Source organism: Oratosquilla oratoria, chromosome 28 (assembly GCF_046742065.1).
Source record: "Oratosquilla oratoria isolate Oo_2021 chromosome 28, ASM4674206v1, whole genome shotgun sequence".
In the NCBI taxonomy this organism is placed as follows: domain Eukaryota; kingdom Metazoa; phylum Arthropoda; class Malacostraca; order Stomatopoda; family Squillidae; genus Oratosquilla; species Oratosquilla oratoria.
Window position 1 is genome coordinate 37,229,312 of NC_134804.1, and position 18,956 is coordinate 37,248,267.

Here is an 18,956-nt window from a genome sequence, read left to right on the forward strand (position 1 = left end):
CGGCTGATCAAAAGATGAAAATCTTTATTAATTGGGTTATTGCACAGAAATTTATGCCAGGAGTTAAGGACACCATATACATCTTTCCTAACCCAAAAAAACTAATCTACAACCCTTTCATGTTTTGCCCCCCCCATCTCCTTTTCAAAAAAATTGATAATTTTGAAATGACTACTCCTCCTATAATAATTGCTCTACATGAATGAAATTAATATGGTGGAAGGACCTTATCCAGACCTTCAAACTAATAGAGAGAAATTTTAGTTAAAGTAATTAGTTTGTGGAATTTTAATTTTTATATCTTTTCCCACCCTGTCCCCCTTCAAATAGGGGATTTTTTTTTTTTTGCAAAAATTAACCCTTTCAGATATTAAAAAAAAACGTTCTATTTCATCAATCAGGCAGATTTAGACATATTATGTGTGAATTTTCATTGAAATTGATTAAGAAGTTATGGAGGAGTAGAAGTTTGAAGGTATAAAACTTAGGTTTTGAGATACGGGCCGTCAAAGTTTTCACTAACTTTGAACCCCTACATACTAATATAAATAAGGGATATCATGGCATTTCCTTATTTAGCTTTTTAGGCTTGAATGTTGATGATATTTAGAATAAAATTTATTCATATTCAGTCATATATGTTGATGTCCAGTCATATAATCCTCTGTCTTCTAGCTCCTGGTCCCCACCTGCATTTTAGGCAGGTTATTACATTAGGGTGTCATAGCTTGCTTACTTTGTAATTATTGCCTTTTCCTAGCTTCCTGAAGGTGTTTGGTTTGCTTGCGAGGACATGGCATCTCAAAAATAGTATAACAGCTTGTCAAATGACAAAAGGATTGATGGTGGCTTGCAGTGGGGCGTATCACTCAATTTTTGTCTACTGTTTATCGCTTTCTGAGGCATCTACCCATTCTGGGGTCTATATATAACCTCTGGTACAGAGACAGTTGCCAGAAGTCACTAGGAATAGCACTCAATCATTACAAATTATTGTTATTTATTGCAATAATATATATATTGTAGTGACCAATACGTATCATAGGGCTGAGATGGGGTCGAGTTGGGGGGAGGAGGGGGTTTATTTGCCATAATTACGAAAATAAGGCAAATTTTGATTAAATACTCCACATACAGACTGTCGATTGCCATACGCAGATGTAGAATTTTTTTCCCAGTTTTTCATTTTTTTTCCCAATTTTCATCGATTCTTGACCAGCCGGTCCCCTTAAGAAAATTCCCTTTCCATTATTTGCACAAGTTATTGATTTTGAATGAATAAACATTTGCAGGATTCTCTGGCTTCAGTGGCTGAGGTTTTGAACGCCGTATGTCCGAGTGTATACAGACCTGTTGACTGTGTCCTCAAAGCTCTTTTCACTTCTCCTTGTGAATTGGTAAGTCATGATATGTTTGTTGATACTGTTTTTAAACTCTCCTTTAAGACTTGTCTCCAACTTATTGCTACCTTCTCCCATTACACATCTCATCACTTTACTTTTGCCCACATTTACTTCTTTCTGTACCTGTTGTGAGCTTTCCTAGTTCTACTGTGCAACTAATCCCCATAAGCTCACTTCTTCTTTCCCAGTAATTGAGTTTAATATTAATTTTGTGTAGTTTATTTATTTGTGTGGATGTATATATATTTGTTGATATATTTAGATGATTAGAATGGAATGTGTAAAAAATGGCTTATAATCTTATTGCAGGAAAGTACTGTCAGTGTTGAGAGGTGGATAGGATGCATCCTTCTGTTAATACGAGTACTTATTACTCACTCTACTCAAGAATTGGTTTTAGCAAGATTAGAGGAACTTGGGTTGAGTATGGAGTTTGTACGGAATGACACTCCAGGCAGTGGCATAGATGGAAGTAAGGAGAACTTGGCATCCCCTCAGGAAGGAGGGAAAGCATCCTCCAGTGCAGGAACCACATTCCGAGATCCTTTGAATGTTACTCAGCCAGAGACCCAGCCCTCTGTGGCTATGGCCAGGTAACCCATTTTATTTTATTTTATTTATTTTTGTTGTAAGATATGTGAGAAAGCTTTAGGAAAAGGTAAGGATGATCTTTGGGCCTTCATGGATTTAAAAGGCTTATGACAGGGTAGACAGGAAGGCAGTGTGGGAGGTATTGCAGATATATGGGATAGGAGGAAAACTGTTAAGAGTAGTCAAGAGTTTTTACAAGAGTAGTAGAGTCTCTGTTAGAATTAGAAATGGAGAGAGTGAGTGGTTTGAGGTGAAGGTAGGGCTTTTGACTGGGATGCTTTATGTTGCCATGGCTATTCAATTTATACATGTATGGAACAAACTAGAGGAAACAATAGTGCATGCAAAAACATTACAAGAATTTAAGAACAAATTAGATATGGTGAGATACAGTGACAGGACACCGCAAGCGTAGCTCCCCTTTCCGTAAGATACATACAACTAGGTAAATACAGATAAAGGTTCTACTTAGGAAAAGGTGATTAGTAGAGTTCCACAGGGATCGGTACTGGCTCCAATAATGTTTGCTACTTATGTGAATGACATGGACAAGGGTGTGAACAGTTACATATGCTTCTTTGCTGATGAGGCAAAGTTGTTGAGAAAAGTGAGCCCTGAAATAGACTGTGAGTCGCTGCAGAGATCTGAACAAAATTTGGGAATGGAGTTAGAAGTGAGAAGTGGACTTCAACTTAACTTTCTGAGATCAATAAAAGTGCCATTTACTTACTTGGACGAAGAAATGGTGAAGAAAATACTAGTCTCACTGATAAGACCAAGACTGGAGTATGCAGCGATACTATGATCACCCAGTACCAAAAAGAATATAAAAAAAAAAAAAAAAAAAAAAACTACGAAGATGGCCCTCACACTTTCAAAACTGTCGTATGAAGAGATATTGTCAAAACTAGGGTTACCCACCCTGGAACAAAGAAGAGAAGGAGGAGACTTGTTGACCATCTGTAGAAACATGAGAGGTACGGAAGTCTTTGATAGAGAAGACTTACTAAATTGGGATATGAGAAATACAAGAGAACATGGAAAGAAACTCAAAAAGGACAGTTATAGAAGAGACCTGAAAAAGAATGGCTTTACCCACAGTGTGGTGGATGTATGGAACAAACTGGATGAAATGATAGAATGTGCAAAAAACATACAAGAATTTAACAACAATTTAGATACTGCAAGATACAGAGATAGGACACCATGAGCGTAGCTCCCCTTCCTGTAAGATACAACTAGGTAAATACACACACACCCTCTGGCATCATATTGCCAAAGGGTTAATTCCTAATGGATGCTCAGCTTTTTCCCTCACTTTTAAGTAAAATGGTCTTATAGCACCTAGAATAAAATGCAAGTTGTAGCATCATATCAGCAGAAAGCTAGGGTCTGAAGTGTTTTAATAATAGCATGAAACTTTATCTTGCTATATTGCCTTCAATCCACATAGTGCGGCAAGAGACAGAGATGACCCTTCATCCCTGAAATACTGAGAGAGAGGGGCAGGGGAGGTTAATAGGTCTTTAATGTCTAGTGGATGTGTACTTTGACTTGGCCATCCCCTTTACAAAGGAGAAGGGCCTTTGGTATGTATGGATTTTTATCTATTTATATACCAAGAGGTTCTTCCTCCTTATGAGGTAGCCAAGTCAAAAGCACATACCTACTCTCACCCATTCCACTCTTACCCATTCCACTCCCATCCATTACCCTTGTTACCCGCTCATCTTAGCTCCTTATGGATTATGAACTTCCAAAACTAATAAATTCATTTTTGTGTATGCCTCAGGTTTTTGTTAGAAGTGGTCAGAGTAAGTGTGGCAGAACTACAAAGTGTGGTGATGGCTGCCCTACATTCTAGTCATCCTCCAGATTTCCTTCATCACCTTTCATACCACATTCTTCTAGTTTTGGCTCAGTTGGCCCAAGCAGGTAATGTGCAGTGTCTGTTTTGTATATTTTTTTCACTTTTAGGATTATTTGTGGAATCATTATAGATTTTGATGTTTTGATAATGTGGGTTAGAGTAAATATGACAAGTTAGTGGATGTGTAGTATAAAGACAAGCTGAGGTTCTTTATGAATTGTTATTATATCTTCTTTATCTCAGTCACATTCAGCTTTATTTTAGATTTCATGTTAATAAAAGAAAGCATTGCATCAATGTGATGTGCAAGAGAATTTAGAAATGATCAGTTTTGCTTTAAGCATGTTGTTTAAGTCAAAACATATCAGTCAATCAATCTGTTGCTCCTAGTCTCTCTTACAGAAGACCCACAGCCTCCAAGAAACCAGTAACAGCCCATAGGCAGGACCATAAGTCATTTAGAAGAGATATTGTGTTGTCCCCGTCTGGGGTATTGGCTGCATGCTGTTGTGGGGTAAAAAACTGCTCAGTTGTATGCCACACACATTTTGTCTGTGATAGAGGAAATTTCTATTCATAGTGAAACTATGTTACTTTAATATACTACAACTGTCCCTTCATTATGCTGGCCCCCCACCCTTAATACTGTCCTGTACTACTTCTCTGAATATTCATTTCCTTTTTTACCTAACCTTGTGGTAGGGGAGAAAGAATACTGCCACCAAGTGTTCCCACTTGAGTCATAAAAGGCAACAAAAACAGAACAGGGATAGGACTAGGCATCCTACTCTCTGTAGCCCCAAAGGGGACATTCCTAAAAAAAGCAAAGGCATAAGAGGGTGTGGGAGGAGTTTTCCAACCAGAACCCTAAGGTTTGGGTCTTTTAATGTGCATGGATGTGGTACACATGAGAGTAAAAGGGAAGAGATGACAGTATGTATGTGAGAAGAAAGATCAATGTGTTGGCATTGAGTGAAACTAAGTTGAAAAGGAGTGACAAGTTTGAGTTTGGGAGTGTAATTGGGAGGGTGTTTGTCAGGTGTAAAGAGAGGAGAAGGGATGGCTATGCTAGTAAGAGAAGAGATAGGTAAGCATGCAGTGGAGTAGGAGGTTTCTTCAAGATTAATGTGGATGAAGGTGAAACTGGGAAGGGAGATGTGGGTTTTTGTAAGTGCATAGGGGCCTGGTAGTGAGAAGAGCATAGAGGAAAGGGAGGCTTTTTGGATAGAGTTAAATGAGTGCATAGAGGGTTTAGGGAGAAATATCAATGTAGTGGTATTGGGAGATCTCAATGCTAGGGTAAGAAATGAACCAATAGATGGAGTGGTTGGGAAGTGTGGAGTTCCAGAAAAAATCGTAGTGGAGAGATGATGGTGATGTGCCTAGAAAGAGAGTCAATGATAGCAAATACATTGTTTTGGAAGAAAGTCAAGCATAAGTACACATGGGAGAGGGTGGTGGATGGAAGGGTGGTAGATAGGGCTTTAATGGACTATATAGTGATAACCAGGAAAAGAGTAAGAAGAGTTCTGGATGTACATGTTCCAAGGGGAGAGTTGGGGAATATCAGATCAATTTTTGGTGGAAGGTAATTTGAGAGTGGAATATAGATAGAGAAAGAGGAAAAGGACAGAAGGTAAGGAGGTACTTAGAGTAAACTGCTTAAATGAGAAAGAAAAGGAGGAGTACAAGAAGAAGCTGAGAGAAGAGTGGGAGGGAGTACAGGATAGAGTAGAGCTAGGAGTAGAGGAGGAATAGGGACATTTCAAGGAGGGAGTCACAAGGTGTCAAAGATGGTGTGTAGAACAAGGAGGACAGGAGGAAATGAAAGGGTAGTGAGTGGTGGAATGATTTAGCAAAGAAGGTTGTAAAAGAGAAGAAACAAGCATTCATAGATTGGTTACAAAATGGTAGGGAATCATATGAAAGGTGCAAAGAGAAGTAAAGCATAAAATAAAGGAGGCAAGGAGGAGAACAGATGTCAAATGGGATAAGAGTATGACAGAAAATTTTGAAAGTAATGAAAAGATGTTTTGGAAAAGAATTAAGAGAGGAAGAGAAAGTGAATCAGATAGAGAAGAAAAGGTAAAAGGTGCAGATAGATGATAATGGAAGAGACAGCAGTAAGAGGAAGATGGGTAGAGTATTTTAGGGGGTTGCTAAATGTGAAGGAGGATAGGATGGGAAAGGTAATTGCAGTGGGAAGTGTTAAGAAAATGACCGTGATGAATGAGGAAAATGGAGGAGAAACAAGGAAAGATGAGGTGAAACCAGTTATTAAAATGAGAGCGGGTAAGACACCTAGGTTAGATGGGTGTCATGAAGAGTGTCTAAAAAAGGGAGGTACAGGGATGGTTGAGTGCCTGATGAGGTTGTTTAATGTTTGGCCAAAAGAAGGTAGAGTAATGGAGGACTGGAAGAGTGTCTGTATAGTTCTGCTTTACAAGGGAAAAGGGGACAAGTGTGAGTGTAGTAGTTTTAGAGGGATCAGTTTGTTAAATGTAGTTGGGAAGTTTTTGATTGAGAGGATTAGGAGAAGAACAGAGGGAGTAATTGTTGAGGAACAGTGTGGGTTTAGGACAAGTAGGGGTTGCATGGATCAGATTTTTGTGGTAAGGCAGTTATGTGAGAAAGGTTTAGGAAAAGGTAAGGATGTTTTTTATTTTGGCCTTTATATATTTAGAAAAGGCTTATGACAAGGTAGACAGGAAGGCATTGTGGGAGGTATTGCACATATATGGGATAGGAGGAAAGTTATTAAGAGCAGTCAAGAGCTTTTACAGGAGTAGTAGAGCTTGTGTTAGAATAAGAAATGGAGAGAGTGGTTTGAGGCAAAGGTGGGATGTGTTATGTCGCCTTGGTTGTTCAATTTATACATGGATGGGGTGGTGTGAGAGGTAAATGCAAGGCTAATGGGCTGGGGATTGGAGATTGTTAAACAAAATGGAGAAAAATGGGAGATAAGCCAATAGTTGTTTGCTGACAACACTACACTTGTACCAGGATCAGAGGAGGGAGGAAGTTAGTAATGGAGTCTGGGAAGGTGTGTGAAAGAAGGAAGTTGAAGATAAATGTGGGTAAAAATAAGGAAGTGAGTATTATACAAGAGTCTGTAGGAAGTGGACAGCTTTAGGTACTTGGGTGCGAATATGATGGGAAAAGGAGGAGTGGAGATTGAATGTAGATTGAGAGGAGGAAGAAAGCTGTTAGGAGCAGTCAAGAATTTTTATGTGAATAGTAGAGCTTGTGTTAGAAATGGAGAGAGTGAGTAGTTTGAGGTAAAGGTAGGACTTCACCAGGGATGTGTTATATTGCCTTGGCTGTTCAATTTATACATGGATGGGGTGGTGTGAGAAGTAAATGCAAGGCTAATGAGCTGGGGATTGGAGATGGTTAAAGAAAATGGAGAAAAATGGGAGATAAGCCAGTTGTTTGCTGACAACACTGCACTTGTACCAGGGTCAGAGGAGGGATTATGGAAGTTAGTGACAGAGTTTGGGAATGTGTGCTAAAGATGGAAGTTGAAGATAAGTGTGGGTAAAAGTAAGGTGATAAGATGTACAAGGGGAGAATATGGCAGCAAATTGGAAGTGAGTATTAAGGGAGAGAGACTGGAGGCAGTGGTTAGCTTAAGATACTTGGGTGCAAATGTGGCAGGAAAGGGAGGAGTGGAGTTGGAGGTGGAATGTAAATTGAGAGAAGCAAGTAAATGCCTTGGGAGATTAAAAACTGTAATGAGAAATAGACATTTGGGAATGGATGCTAAGAGGAGATTGGATGAAGGCGTGATTGTGCCAACAGCACTGTATGGGGCAGAGATGTGGAACATAAGAGAGGAAGAGTTTAAATGTATGGTAGGGGTTACTAGGCTAGATAGAGTGAGAAACGAGGTGAGGAGAGCAGGAGTAGAAAGGGAGTTGGGAGATATGGTTGACACATGGTTTGGACCCATGGAAAGAATGAGTGAAGAAAGATTAGTAAAAGAGGTGTAGAAAGCAGAGGTGGAAGGAGTGAACATGAGGGGGCAACCAAGGATGAGATGGATAGATGGGGGTAAAAAGGGCATTGGGAAAGAGAGAAATGTCTGTTGAGGAAGGAAGAGAGAAGACAAGACAGGGGTGAGTGGAGAATGGTTGTATATGGATGTGCTGTGATGCATGGAAGGGAGTAGATGGGGGATGAGGGAGTATGTGTGATTGATATTTTGACAGCCCGAAGGGATTTCTCTCCATCTCTTTTTCTGCATGAGGGGACAGAGAGGGAGGGGGTCACCAATTAAATGAAGTGGTCTTGCTGTGGATGTGCTGTGTCCTTCTACACATGCTTCTGACCCAGGACAGTGGGCAAGATGCAGGGATGACCCATCATCCAGGAGGAGCCTAGATAAAAGGGAGGGAGGGGTGGTGAATGGGAGTGGAGTATGTGGGGGATGGAATGGGTGGGAGTGGATTTTATGCCTTTATTTTTGGCTACCTCCCTTGTAAGGGGGAAAAAGCTGTTGGTATATGTTTATGTATATGTGTATGTGTAAACTAAGGTATAATTTTTTACATTGACTTTTTAGGGGTATTGGCTGCATGATATTGTGGCAAAGTGACATGCAGTTGATACTTTAGGTTCTATATGGGGGCGCCCCTACGGACCAGAGCCACACATCATTTTGGCTGTGATAGAGGAAAACTCTGTTCATTGAGAAATGATGACACTTTTATACTATGACTGTCCCTCCGTTATGCTGTCCCCCAACCCCTTGTTACTGTCCTGTACAATTTCTCTGAATATTCATTTCCTTTTTTGCCTACCTTCCCTGTGGTGGGGGAAAAGAATACTGCCACCAAGTAATTTCACTTGGATCATAAGAGGCGAGAAGAAAGGGACGGGGATTGGGACTAGGCATCCTTCTCCTTGTAGCCCCACAGGGGACATTCCTAAAAGAAAAAGCAAAGGCAAAAGAGGGTCTGGGAGTTTTCCGACCAGCACCCTAAGGTTTGGGTCTTTTAATGTGCATGGATGTGGTACAGATGAGAGTAAAAGGGAAGAGATAGGTAGTATGTTTGTGAGAAGAAAGATGGATGTGTTGGCTTTGAGTGAAACTAAGCTGAAAGGGAAGGGCAAATATAAGTTTGCGAGTGTAAGTGGGAGGTTATCAGGAGTGAAGAGAGGGCGAGGGAGGGAAGGGGTGGCTATACTAGTAAGTGAAGAGATAGGTAAACATGTAGTGGAGTGGAAGGAGGTTTCCTCAAGGATAATGTGGATGAAGGTGAAACTGGGAAAGGAGATGTGGGTTTTTGTAAGTGCATATGGGCCTGGCAGTGAGAAGAGTGTAGAAGAAAGGGAGGCTTTTTGGATAGATTTAAATGAGTGCATAGAGGAATTAGGAAGAAATATCAATGTAATAGTACTGGGAGACCTTAATGCTAGGGTAGGAAATGATCCAATTGATGGAGTGGTTGGGAAATGTGGAGTTCCAGGAAAGAATCGTAGTGGAGAGTTGATGGTGGAAATGTGTCTAGAGAGTTGATAATAGCAAATACAGTGTTTCAGAAGAAAGTCAAGCATAAGTACACATGGGAGAGGGTAGTGGAGGGAAGGGTGGTAGATAGAGCATTAATGGACTATGTAGTGGTAAATGGGATTATGATAGGAAGAGTTAAGGATGTACATGTGCTAAGGGGAGAGGGTGTGGGAATATGAGATCATTTTTTGGTAGAAGGTAAGTTGAGAGTGGAGGATAGATGGAGGAAGAGGAAAGGGACAAAAGGTAGGGAGGTGCTTAGAGTGAACTCTTTAAATGAAAAGGAGAAGGAGTACAAGAAGAAGCTGAAGGAGGAGTGGGAGAGAATGAAGGTGTGGAGGAGGAATGGGGATAGTTCAAGGAGGGAGTCACAAAGTGTGCAAAGATGGTGTGTGGAACAAGAAGGACAGGAGGAAATAGAAGGAAGGGTAGTGAATGGTGGGATGAGGAAACAAAGAAGGTTGTAGAAGAGAAGAAGCGAGCTTTCACAGATTGGTTACAAGATAGGACGAGGGAGTCATATGAGAGGTACAAAGAAAAGAAAAGAGAAGTAAAGCAAAAGGTAAAGGAGGCAAAGAGGAGAGCAGATGTGAGATGGGGTAAGAGTATGACAGAAAATTTTGAAAGTAATAAAAAGATGTTTTGGAAAGAAATTAAGAGAGGAAGAGAAGGCAAATCAAGTAGAGAAGAAAAGGTAAAAGGTGCAGATGGAGAGATGATAATGGAAGAGAAGGCAGTAAGGGGAAGATGGGCAGAATATTTTAGGGAGTTGCTAAATGTGAAGGAGGATAGGGAGGGAAAGATAGCTGCAGTGGGAAATGCTAAGAAAATGACCGTGATGAGTGAGGAAAATGGAGGAGAAATAAGGAAGGATGAAGTGAAGGCAGTTGTTAAGATGATGAAAGCAGGTAAGGCACCTGGTCTGGATGGATGCCATGCAGAATGTCTAAAAAAAAGGAGGTACAGTGATGGTGGACTGGTTGGTGAGGTTATTTAATGTTTGCTGGAGGACTGGAGGAGTGCCTGTATAGTTCCACTTTACAAGGGAAAAGGGGACAAATGTGAATGTAGTAGTTTCAGAGGGATTAGCTTGTTAAGTGTAGTTGGGAAGGCTTATAAGAGGATCTTGATTAAGAGTATTAGGAGAGGAACAGAGGGAGTAATTGGTGAGGAACAGTGTGGATTTAGGACGGGTAGAAGTTGTGTAGATCAGATTTTTGTGGTAAGACAGATATGTGAGAAAGCTATAGGAAAGGGGAAGGATGTTTTTTGGGCCTTTATGAACCTGGAAAAGGCTTACGACAGGGTAGACAGAAAGGCAATTTGGGAGGTTTTATGGATATATGGGATAGGAGGAAAGCTTCTAGGAGCTGTCAAGAGTTTTTATGAGAGTAGTAGAGCTTGTGTCTGGATTAGAAATGAAGAGAGTGAGTGGTTCGAGGTAAAGGTGGGACTTCGTCAAGGATGAGTTATGTCGCCCTGACTGTTCAACTTATACATGGATGGGGTAGTGCGAGAGGTAAATGCAAGGATAGTGGGTCAGGGATTGGAGATGGTTAAAGAAAATGGAGAAAAGTGGGAGGTGAGCCAGCTGTTGTTTGTGGACGACACTGCGCTTGTGGCAGGATCGGAGGAGGGATTGAGGAAGTTGGTGACAGAGTTTGGGAGAGTGTGTGATAGAAGAAAGCTGAAGATAAATGTGGGTAAAAGTAAGGTGATGAGATATACAAGGGGTGAAAGTGGCAGTAGTCTGGAAGTGAGCATTAAGGGAGAGCGACTGGAGGAAGTGGATAGTTTTAGATACTTGGGTGCAAATGGGGCAGGAAAAGGTGGAGTGGAAGTGGAGGTAGAATGTAGATTGAGAGAAGCGAGTAAATGCCTTGGTGGATTAAAAAGTGTAATGAGGAATAGACATTTGGGAATGGATGCTAAGAGGAGACTGTATGAAGGAGTGATTGTGCCAACAGCACTGTTTGGGGCAGAAACATGGAACATAAGAGAGGAAGAGAGAAGGAGTTTGAATGCGTTTGAGATGAGGTGTCTGAGAAGTATGATGGGAGTTACTAGGCTGGATAGAGTGAGGAATGAGGAGGTGAGGAGGAGAACAGGTGTGGAAAGGGAGTTGGGAGATAGGGTTGATGAAAGAATATTAGGATGGTTTGGACACATGGAAAGAATGAGTGAAGAAAGACTAGTAAAAGAGGTATGGAAGGCAGATGTGGAGGGAGTGAACATGAAGGGACGTCCTAGGATGAGGTGGATGGATGGGGTGAAGGGGGCTTTGGGGAAGAGGGGAATGTCTGTTGAGGAAGGACGGGAGAGGACAGAAGACAGGGGTGAATGGAGAATGGTTGTATATGGATGATGTTGTGATGCATGAGGTGGTATGGGCAGGGGGATGGGGGGTGAGGCAGTATGTGTGAGCAAATTTTGACGCAGTCTGAAGGGATTTCTCCCCGTCTTCGCCTTTTATGCATAGGGGACGGAGAGGGGGGGTCGCCGATTTTATGAAGCGGCCTTGCTGTGGATGTGCTGTGTCTTGGGCAGTGGACAAGGTGCGGGGATGGCCCATCATCCAGGAGGTGCTAAGATGAGAGGGAGGGTGGAGGGGTGTGGAGTGTATTCAGGGATGGAATGGGTGGGAATGATTTTATGTCTTTTCATTTTTGGCTACCTCCCTTGTAAGGGGGAAAAAAGCCTTGGTATATGTATGTGTAGTTGGTAAATATGTGTCAAGAAATGTAAGTTGGTAAATTTGTGGCAAGAAGGTAAGTAGATGTTTGATATATGCAATCCTTTGTCATTTCCTGCAATACCAAGCGACACTGGCTTTCTTTTTGAAAAAGGTCAATGGAAAGAAGTAACAGGTGCCATCAAGGATATCTGCATGAACGAGCCTGATCTTGTCGAAGAAATCAACGAAGCCCTGCTCTTTGTTGCGGGAAGGTTTCCAACACTTACCCTCCTTTGGTGTCAACTAATGACCTCACTAGACCAAACGTCACAAAGCCTTTGGACCCAGGTGCTTAGAACTTCACAGCGTAAATCTGTTACAACCTTAAGGTTTGTGTTTGCGTGTATATATTTAGTTGTGAATATTTTATTCAGGCCCTCATCACCCTTTCAAAAATATGCTTGGTATCAACTCCTACTTCTAACATTTCTCTCATTTTTGTCAACACTTGATTATATATCCTTGCAGGGTTACAAATGTATTTTAATCTTTAATTAAATTCCATATGTTATCCCCACTACCTGGAGGTGTGGTCATGAGGGACTACCTGGTCTCTGGAACAGGCCCAGACACACTCTCTTTATCACTCAGACTTCCCATCAACCTTCCTTCAGTTCCATCAGTCTTGTTTTTTTTTCTAGCAGATGACACAGATAAAGAAAATTATTTACATCACAAACATCTACACACCACCCACCACATTCCCTGGGCTATACACCTCAAGTCCAGCCTCCCAACACTAGCAGACTATGAATGCATAGCACCCAGTGACATGAATGCATAGCACCCAGTTTATCTATATTCTATCCATCTAAATACCAAGGGCTTCTTCCCCCCCTATATGGGAGGTAGCCAAGTCAAAGCATACATCCACTCCCACCCATTCCACTCCCATCCACCATCCTTTTATCCCTCATATCTTGGCTCCTCATGGATGAAGGGTCATCCCTGTCTCCTGCCCACTGCTCGGATAGATGAATAATTCTTGAGAACCACACTCAACTATGCCTCCACTGGATGGTTCCTAACAGTTAAGAAAACAGACACCATTCATACATGATATACTAAGAGCTTCTTTCCTCTTACAAGGGAGGTAGCCAAAGTCAAAAGGCATACTTCCACTCCCACCAGAAAGAGAGATACACCATACAAACTGCAAAAGTTTGAGAATATACCAAAACTACCACACTGAAAACAAAATCTTCCCCTATATTGATTTGATTTGTTGTAGTGTCACAAACTCCCCTCTATCAGGAGGCTTGGATGATGCCCCTTACAGAGAACTTTGTAGCTTGGAATTTAATAAACCATGCCCTTGGTTCAACTTGCTGGTGGCAGGGTTTGAACCGCCATCACCTCAACTTACATCACAAGTAACGATGCCCTAACCTATTATGTAAATGTAATAAGCATACAGTTCTATGTAAGAGCCTTCATACCCACCCTTCTCATTGTGTAACACAAGCTTAACCAACTGAATGCAACAAAATAAATTACATTGGCATCATACTGCTAAAACAACAACCTATCACCTGCAGCACACAATGCATCTATACAAAACACATACACCCTCAGAACACAAGACAAGCTCTCCAAAATAGACTACCAAACACCCTACTTCATCAAACCCATTTAGATATTAGCTCTACAGAAAAATCTCTCCCAAAAGAAGCAAGAACTACACAAATGAGACTACAAATCACTATCCTCATACATCTCATCACCTTATTTTTGCTCATATTTTTTGGTAGCTTTCTCTTCTTATTCGGTCACAAACTTCTTCAGTCTGTTGTCCAACTCAGCAACATGGGCATTGTCATTCACAAACAACAGCTAGCTTACCTCCCACTTTCCCTCTCTCATAAACTCCAATGACAGTGTGATAATTTATGAACTGTCTTGCCTCTTTTATTTACAGTCCTCCTGCCAATGAGAACAGTGGCCCTTCCAGCTGCCTGACTTTAGAGCTCTTAAGGAGATGTGGGATTCTCCTATTTGCCAACTTTGTGGTTAGTGTGCTTTTGTAATGGTTAGTGTCTTCAATGGATATCTTATGGCAAGGGAAAGATATGGAGCTTTCTTTTTTGGGGATTTTTGTGCGTGATGTGAGATGTATGCATGTTGTGATTTGTTAACTATCTGGGCACATAGGTAACTGATTGCATGTAATGTGGTTCACTTACTTCATCATTATTTCCTACAATATTGATGATGTGCCTGTTGCAGATTTGAATTGAGTGTGCTTTGATGGTATGGGGTGGCAGGATTTTATGTTTGTTTGTTTGTTTCTTTCTTTTTTAGCACTCGCTTGCAGCAAGGAAATAAAAAAATTTACCACCATGTTCCCTTGTATAATGTGAAAAAGATTAAATTATTGAGAGTTAGGGAATTAATGATCGCCTCCTTATATTTTTTTTCCACAAAGATTCAAGGCATTCTTGTGACTCCATTCTCTTACAATGGGGTCATAAGTCTTCAGTATACATATATTTAAGGTTTCAAGTTTTAGTTCATGAAATGCCTCATCCAAATTGTATTAGTTTCTCTTCAATGTGAAATTGAAAAGAGATGGTTCTGTTTGATATACTAACAAGAGAGATTGGATAGGAGAAGAAAGAAACTGATTGTATAGAAAGGAGTTGAAACAAAAGCAGAAAGTTAGAATGAGTGGGTTATTTGGTGTGGTTGTGTGTTTTGATTTGACCTCCCTTATGCGTGCTGGTGGCATAATTGGAGGCATGCTGGTCTCACATTCATTTAGTTATGGATTAAAATCCCAGTCTCCTCTCCCAATTCCCAGTAGTGACTGTTACATGCCCCAACAGTCCAAGTGCATAGATCAAATGTGACAGCTTTGGCTGCAGCCACTCACTGCCTCCTGGCATAGGCTCACCACCACCTAACCCCCATATAAAAGGAACTGTAGCTTTTGTATGTACATTTCCAAAACAAAAAAGACTTGCATTGGTATGCCTACATCCAAGTCACCAACCCCCACACACAAAACAGTACTTGGTAACATATATCAGTTATACCAGTTGCTCCAGATGCAACCACCATACTGAAAATACATGTACTATACTCACGCCTTCCAGACAGCAACACAAAATTACTACACTGACTTCTTAAGTTAGATATGTATTTCTTTGTTTTGTATTCTCTAACAAAACCCATGATTTTATTGGCAGATGCGTCACATGCAGGAGGGAGAGTGGTTGACGTGGTTAGTGGTACAGCACATCAGCGATGTTGTTATGTTACACAAGGAGCCTCCAGTAGCCTCACTCCTGAGAACCATTCATGCATCATCTGCTGCTTCAGCTCTTCTCATCCAGGCTATTCATGCTCGTTGTAATCTTATACATAAGGTAGGAGTATACGGTTGTGTCTTGCTTTTATACTTTTCACTTGGCCTTACAGCAGTCCCAAGACATATGTACATACATACATATACCAAAGGCTTTTTCCCCCACACGGTGAGTAGCCAAAAAGAAAAAGGCATAGAAACCACTCCCACCCATTCCATTTCCTATATATTCCACTCCCCTCCACCCTCCTCCCTCCCTCTTATCTTGGCATCTCCTGGATGACGGGTCATCCCTGCATCCTGTCCACTGCCCTGGGTCAGAAGCAGTGTCGCAAGACACAGCACATCCACAGCAAGGCCGCTTCATAAATTCGGCAACCCCCCCTCTCTGTCCCCCCATGCAGAAAAGGAGAAGACGGGGAGAAATCCCTCCAGGCTGTGTCAATTTTTACTCATACATACTTCCTCGCCCCCTATCCCCCACCCACTCCCCCTCATGCATCACAGCATCATCTATACACAACCCCTCTCCATTCACCCCTATCTTCTGTCCTCTCCCGTCCTTCCTCCACAGACATTCCTCTCTTTTGTAATGCCCCTTTCACCTCATCCATCCATCTCATCCTTGGACGCCCCCTCATATTCACTCCTTCCACCTCCGCCTTCCACACTTCTTTTACTAATCTTTCTTCACTCATTCTTTCCATGTGTCCAAACCATCCTAATACTCTTTCATCAACCCTATCTCCCAATTCCCTTTCCACCCCTGTTCTTTTCCTCACATCCTCATTTCTCACTCTATCTAGCCTAGTAACCCTTATCATACTTCTCAGACATTTCATCTCAAACACATTCAAACTCCTCTCTTCCTCTCTCATGTTCCATGTTTCTGCCCCGTACACTGCTGTTGGCACAATCACTCCTTCATATAACCTCCTCTTAGCATCCATTCCCAGATGTCTGTTTCTCATTACACTTTTTAATCCACCAAGGCATTTACTTGCTTCTCTCAATCTACATTCTACCTCCACCCCCACTCCTCCCTTTCCTGCCACATTTGCACCCAAGTATCTAAAACTATCCACTTCCTCCAGTCTTTCACCCTTAATGCTCACTTCCAGCCTACTGTCACTCTCTCCCCTTGTACATCTCATCACCTTACTTTTGCCCACATTTATCTTCAGCTTCCTTCTTTCACACACCTTCTCAAACTCTGCCACTAACTTCCTCAATCCCTCCTCTGATCCTGCTACAAGCGCAGTGTCATCAACAAACAACAACTTGCTCACCTCCCACTTTTCTCCATTTTCTTTAATCATCTCCAACCCCTGACCCACTACCCTTGCATTCACCTCTCGCACCACCCCATCCATGTAAAGATTGAACAGCCAGGGCAACATAACACATCACTGACAAAGTCCCACCTTTACCTCAAACCATTCACTCTCTCCATTTCTAATCCTAACACAAGCTCTACTACTCTCGTAAAAACTCTTGACTGCTCTTAACCCCTTCACTCCGGGCCAAAATCTCGCGGGCAGCATTAGCTGCCAGACGTGCGATGTTGCGTCATAATACTCGCATTATAAAAAATAAAGTTACCGCTGTATTGCTCGTTCTCTTTCACCCGTGAATTTTGATAACCATAGAAAATATGATGAAGCCAGTTTACAGAGTATGGGGGTCACACAGGTACAACTACAATATATATAATCAAGACACTGACATTGGCATCCTCGCGTACCCACTTGCTCCTCATGACGCCTACGTAGGCGTCATCGTATCGAAGGGGTTAACAGCTTTCCTCCTATCCCATATATCTGCAGTATCTCCCACAGTGCCTTCCTGTCTACCCTGTTGTAAGCCTTTTCCAGATCCATAAAAGCCCATAAAACATCCTTACCTTTTCCTATAGCTTTCTCACATCTGTCTTACCACAAGAATCTGATCTGCACAACCCCTACCTGTCCTAAACCCACACTGTTCCTCACCAATTACTCCCTCTGTTCCTCTCCTAATCCTCTCAATCAAGACCCTCCCATAAGCCTTCCAAACTACACTCAACAAGCTGATCCCTCTGAAACTACTACACTTGCACTTGTCCCCCTTTCCCTTGACAACAACACAATATTTCTTCCCTGAGTGACTTATGGGCCCACCCAGTGGCCATTGCCGAATACCTGGGAGCTGTGAGTCTCCTGAAAGAGAGACCTGGGGCAGCAGACTGACTGACTGACATGGCCCTTCCTTTTATGCTTGTAACTGAATCTGATCCAGGGCAGTGGACAAGATGTAGGGATGACCTGTCATTCAGGAGGAGCCAAGATAAGAGGGAGGGAGGGGGGGTGGATAGGAGTGGAGTATGTAGAGATGGAATGAGTGGGAGTGGTTTTTATGCCTTTGTTTTTTGGCTACCTCCCTTGTAAGGGGGAAAAAGCCTTTGGTATATGTATGTATTTGCCTAGTTGTATTATACGGGAAGGGAGCTATGCTCGTGGTGACCTGTCTTTGTATCTCTCAGCATCAAGTTTTTTCTTAAAATCTTGAATAGTGTTTGCACACAATGTTTCTTTGTCCAATTTGTTCTAAGTATCTATCACTGTGTGGGAAGCTATTTTTTTCAGATCTCTTCTGTAATTATCTCTTTTTAGTTTTTTTTGTGCCTTCTTCTTTTTCCATTGTCCCATTTCAGTATGCATGTATGTATGTGACTGAATCTGAAAATGAAAGCAACTTCATTTGTGTTTGTTAATTTGAGTTGATAACTTTCATCACCATGTTGCATAAAATGAATCTGTAAATTACTTAATTAATTTTATTTTTCAAAATTGTGATTTTTCTGAAGAAAGCTTACCAAATAAAATTAAACTATTCCAAAGTTTGGAATTTGCCTTCATTGCAGTAATGCAAGTGACAAAAAAATCAGTTCAGAGTTATAAGTAAGCGTGTGCCATGGTTAATTCATAACATCATTTCATACACCATATTGTCACCCATCAGGCTGAATATGGAGGCCACATTGTGTCACTTGTGGCAGGAGTACATGTGTCACAATCAGGAGCTCTTGTGACACTACTGGTTGAACGTCTACTGGGCTCACCTCATCTAGTGGTAGCAAGAGCAGCTTGTTCGCTGGCCACCCACCGCATGCACCTCCTCCTGGCCATGCCCCCACCACAGGTCATGACTCAAATGCCTTCTGATGATCTCACCAAAATCCTTAGTAACATGAAAATGAAAGCTCTTGACAAAAAGTAAGTTGTAAGGACTTGATAACTTTGAGAGTTCATGATCCATGATTCATTTGTTCATCCAGTTATTATTTAAATTGTCAATTGTGAATATAATGTATATGTTAAAGAATTCAAGTTATTTTGATGTAAGTTGAAGTGCTTCATTATATCTTTTGATGTAGAATGACAACAGTCTTTTAGTTCACTGGAGCGTTGAAGATCCATCATTTAGTGTGCACCCACAACCCATAGCACAGAAGAAAAGAATATGTTTCAGTGAAATATTATATACATGCACAAGAT

At 41.5% G+C, this 18,956-nt stretch overlaps 1 protein-coding gene across 2 annotated transcripts in view; it reads left to right on the forward strand.

The window, feature by feature from the left end:
* htt (huntingtin) overlaps positions 1-18,956 on the forward strand; it is a 125,416-nt gene that overhangs the window by 61,827 nt on the left and 44,633 nt on the right. For both annotated transcript variants that reach the window (XM_076211210.1, XM_076211211.1), the window contains 7 exons: positions 1,293-1,397; positions 1,713-1,996; positions 3,787-3,929; positions 12,226-12,442; positions 14,032-14,122; positions 15,302-15,481; positions 18,421-18,674. In XM_076211210.1, the coding sequence (XP_076067325.1) occupies positions 1,293-1,397; positions 1,713-1,996; positions 3,787-3,929; positions 12,226-12,442; positions 14,032-14,122; positions 15,302-15,481; positions 18,421-18,674 (1,274 nt within the window). The remainder of the gene's footprint in view (positions 1-1,292; positions 1,398-1,712; positions 1,997-3,786; positions 3,930-12,225; positions 12,443-14,031; positions 14,123-15,301; positions 15,482-18,420; positions 18,675-18,956) is intronic.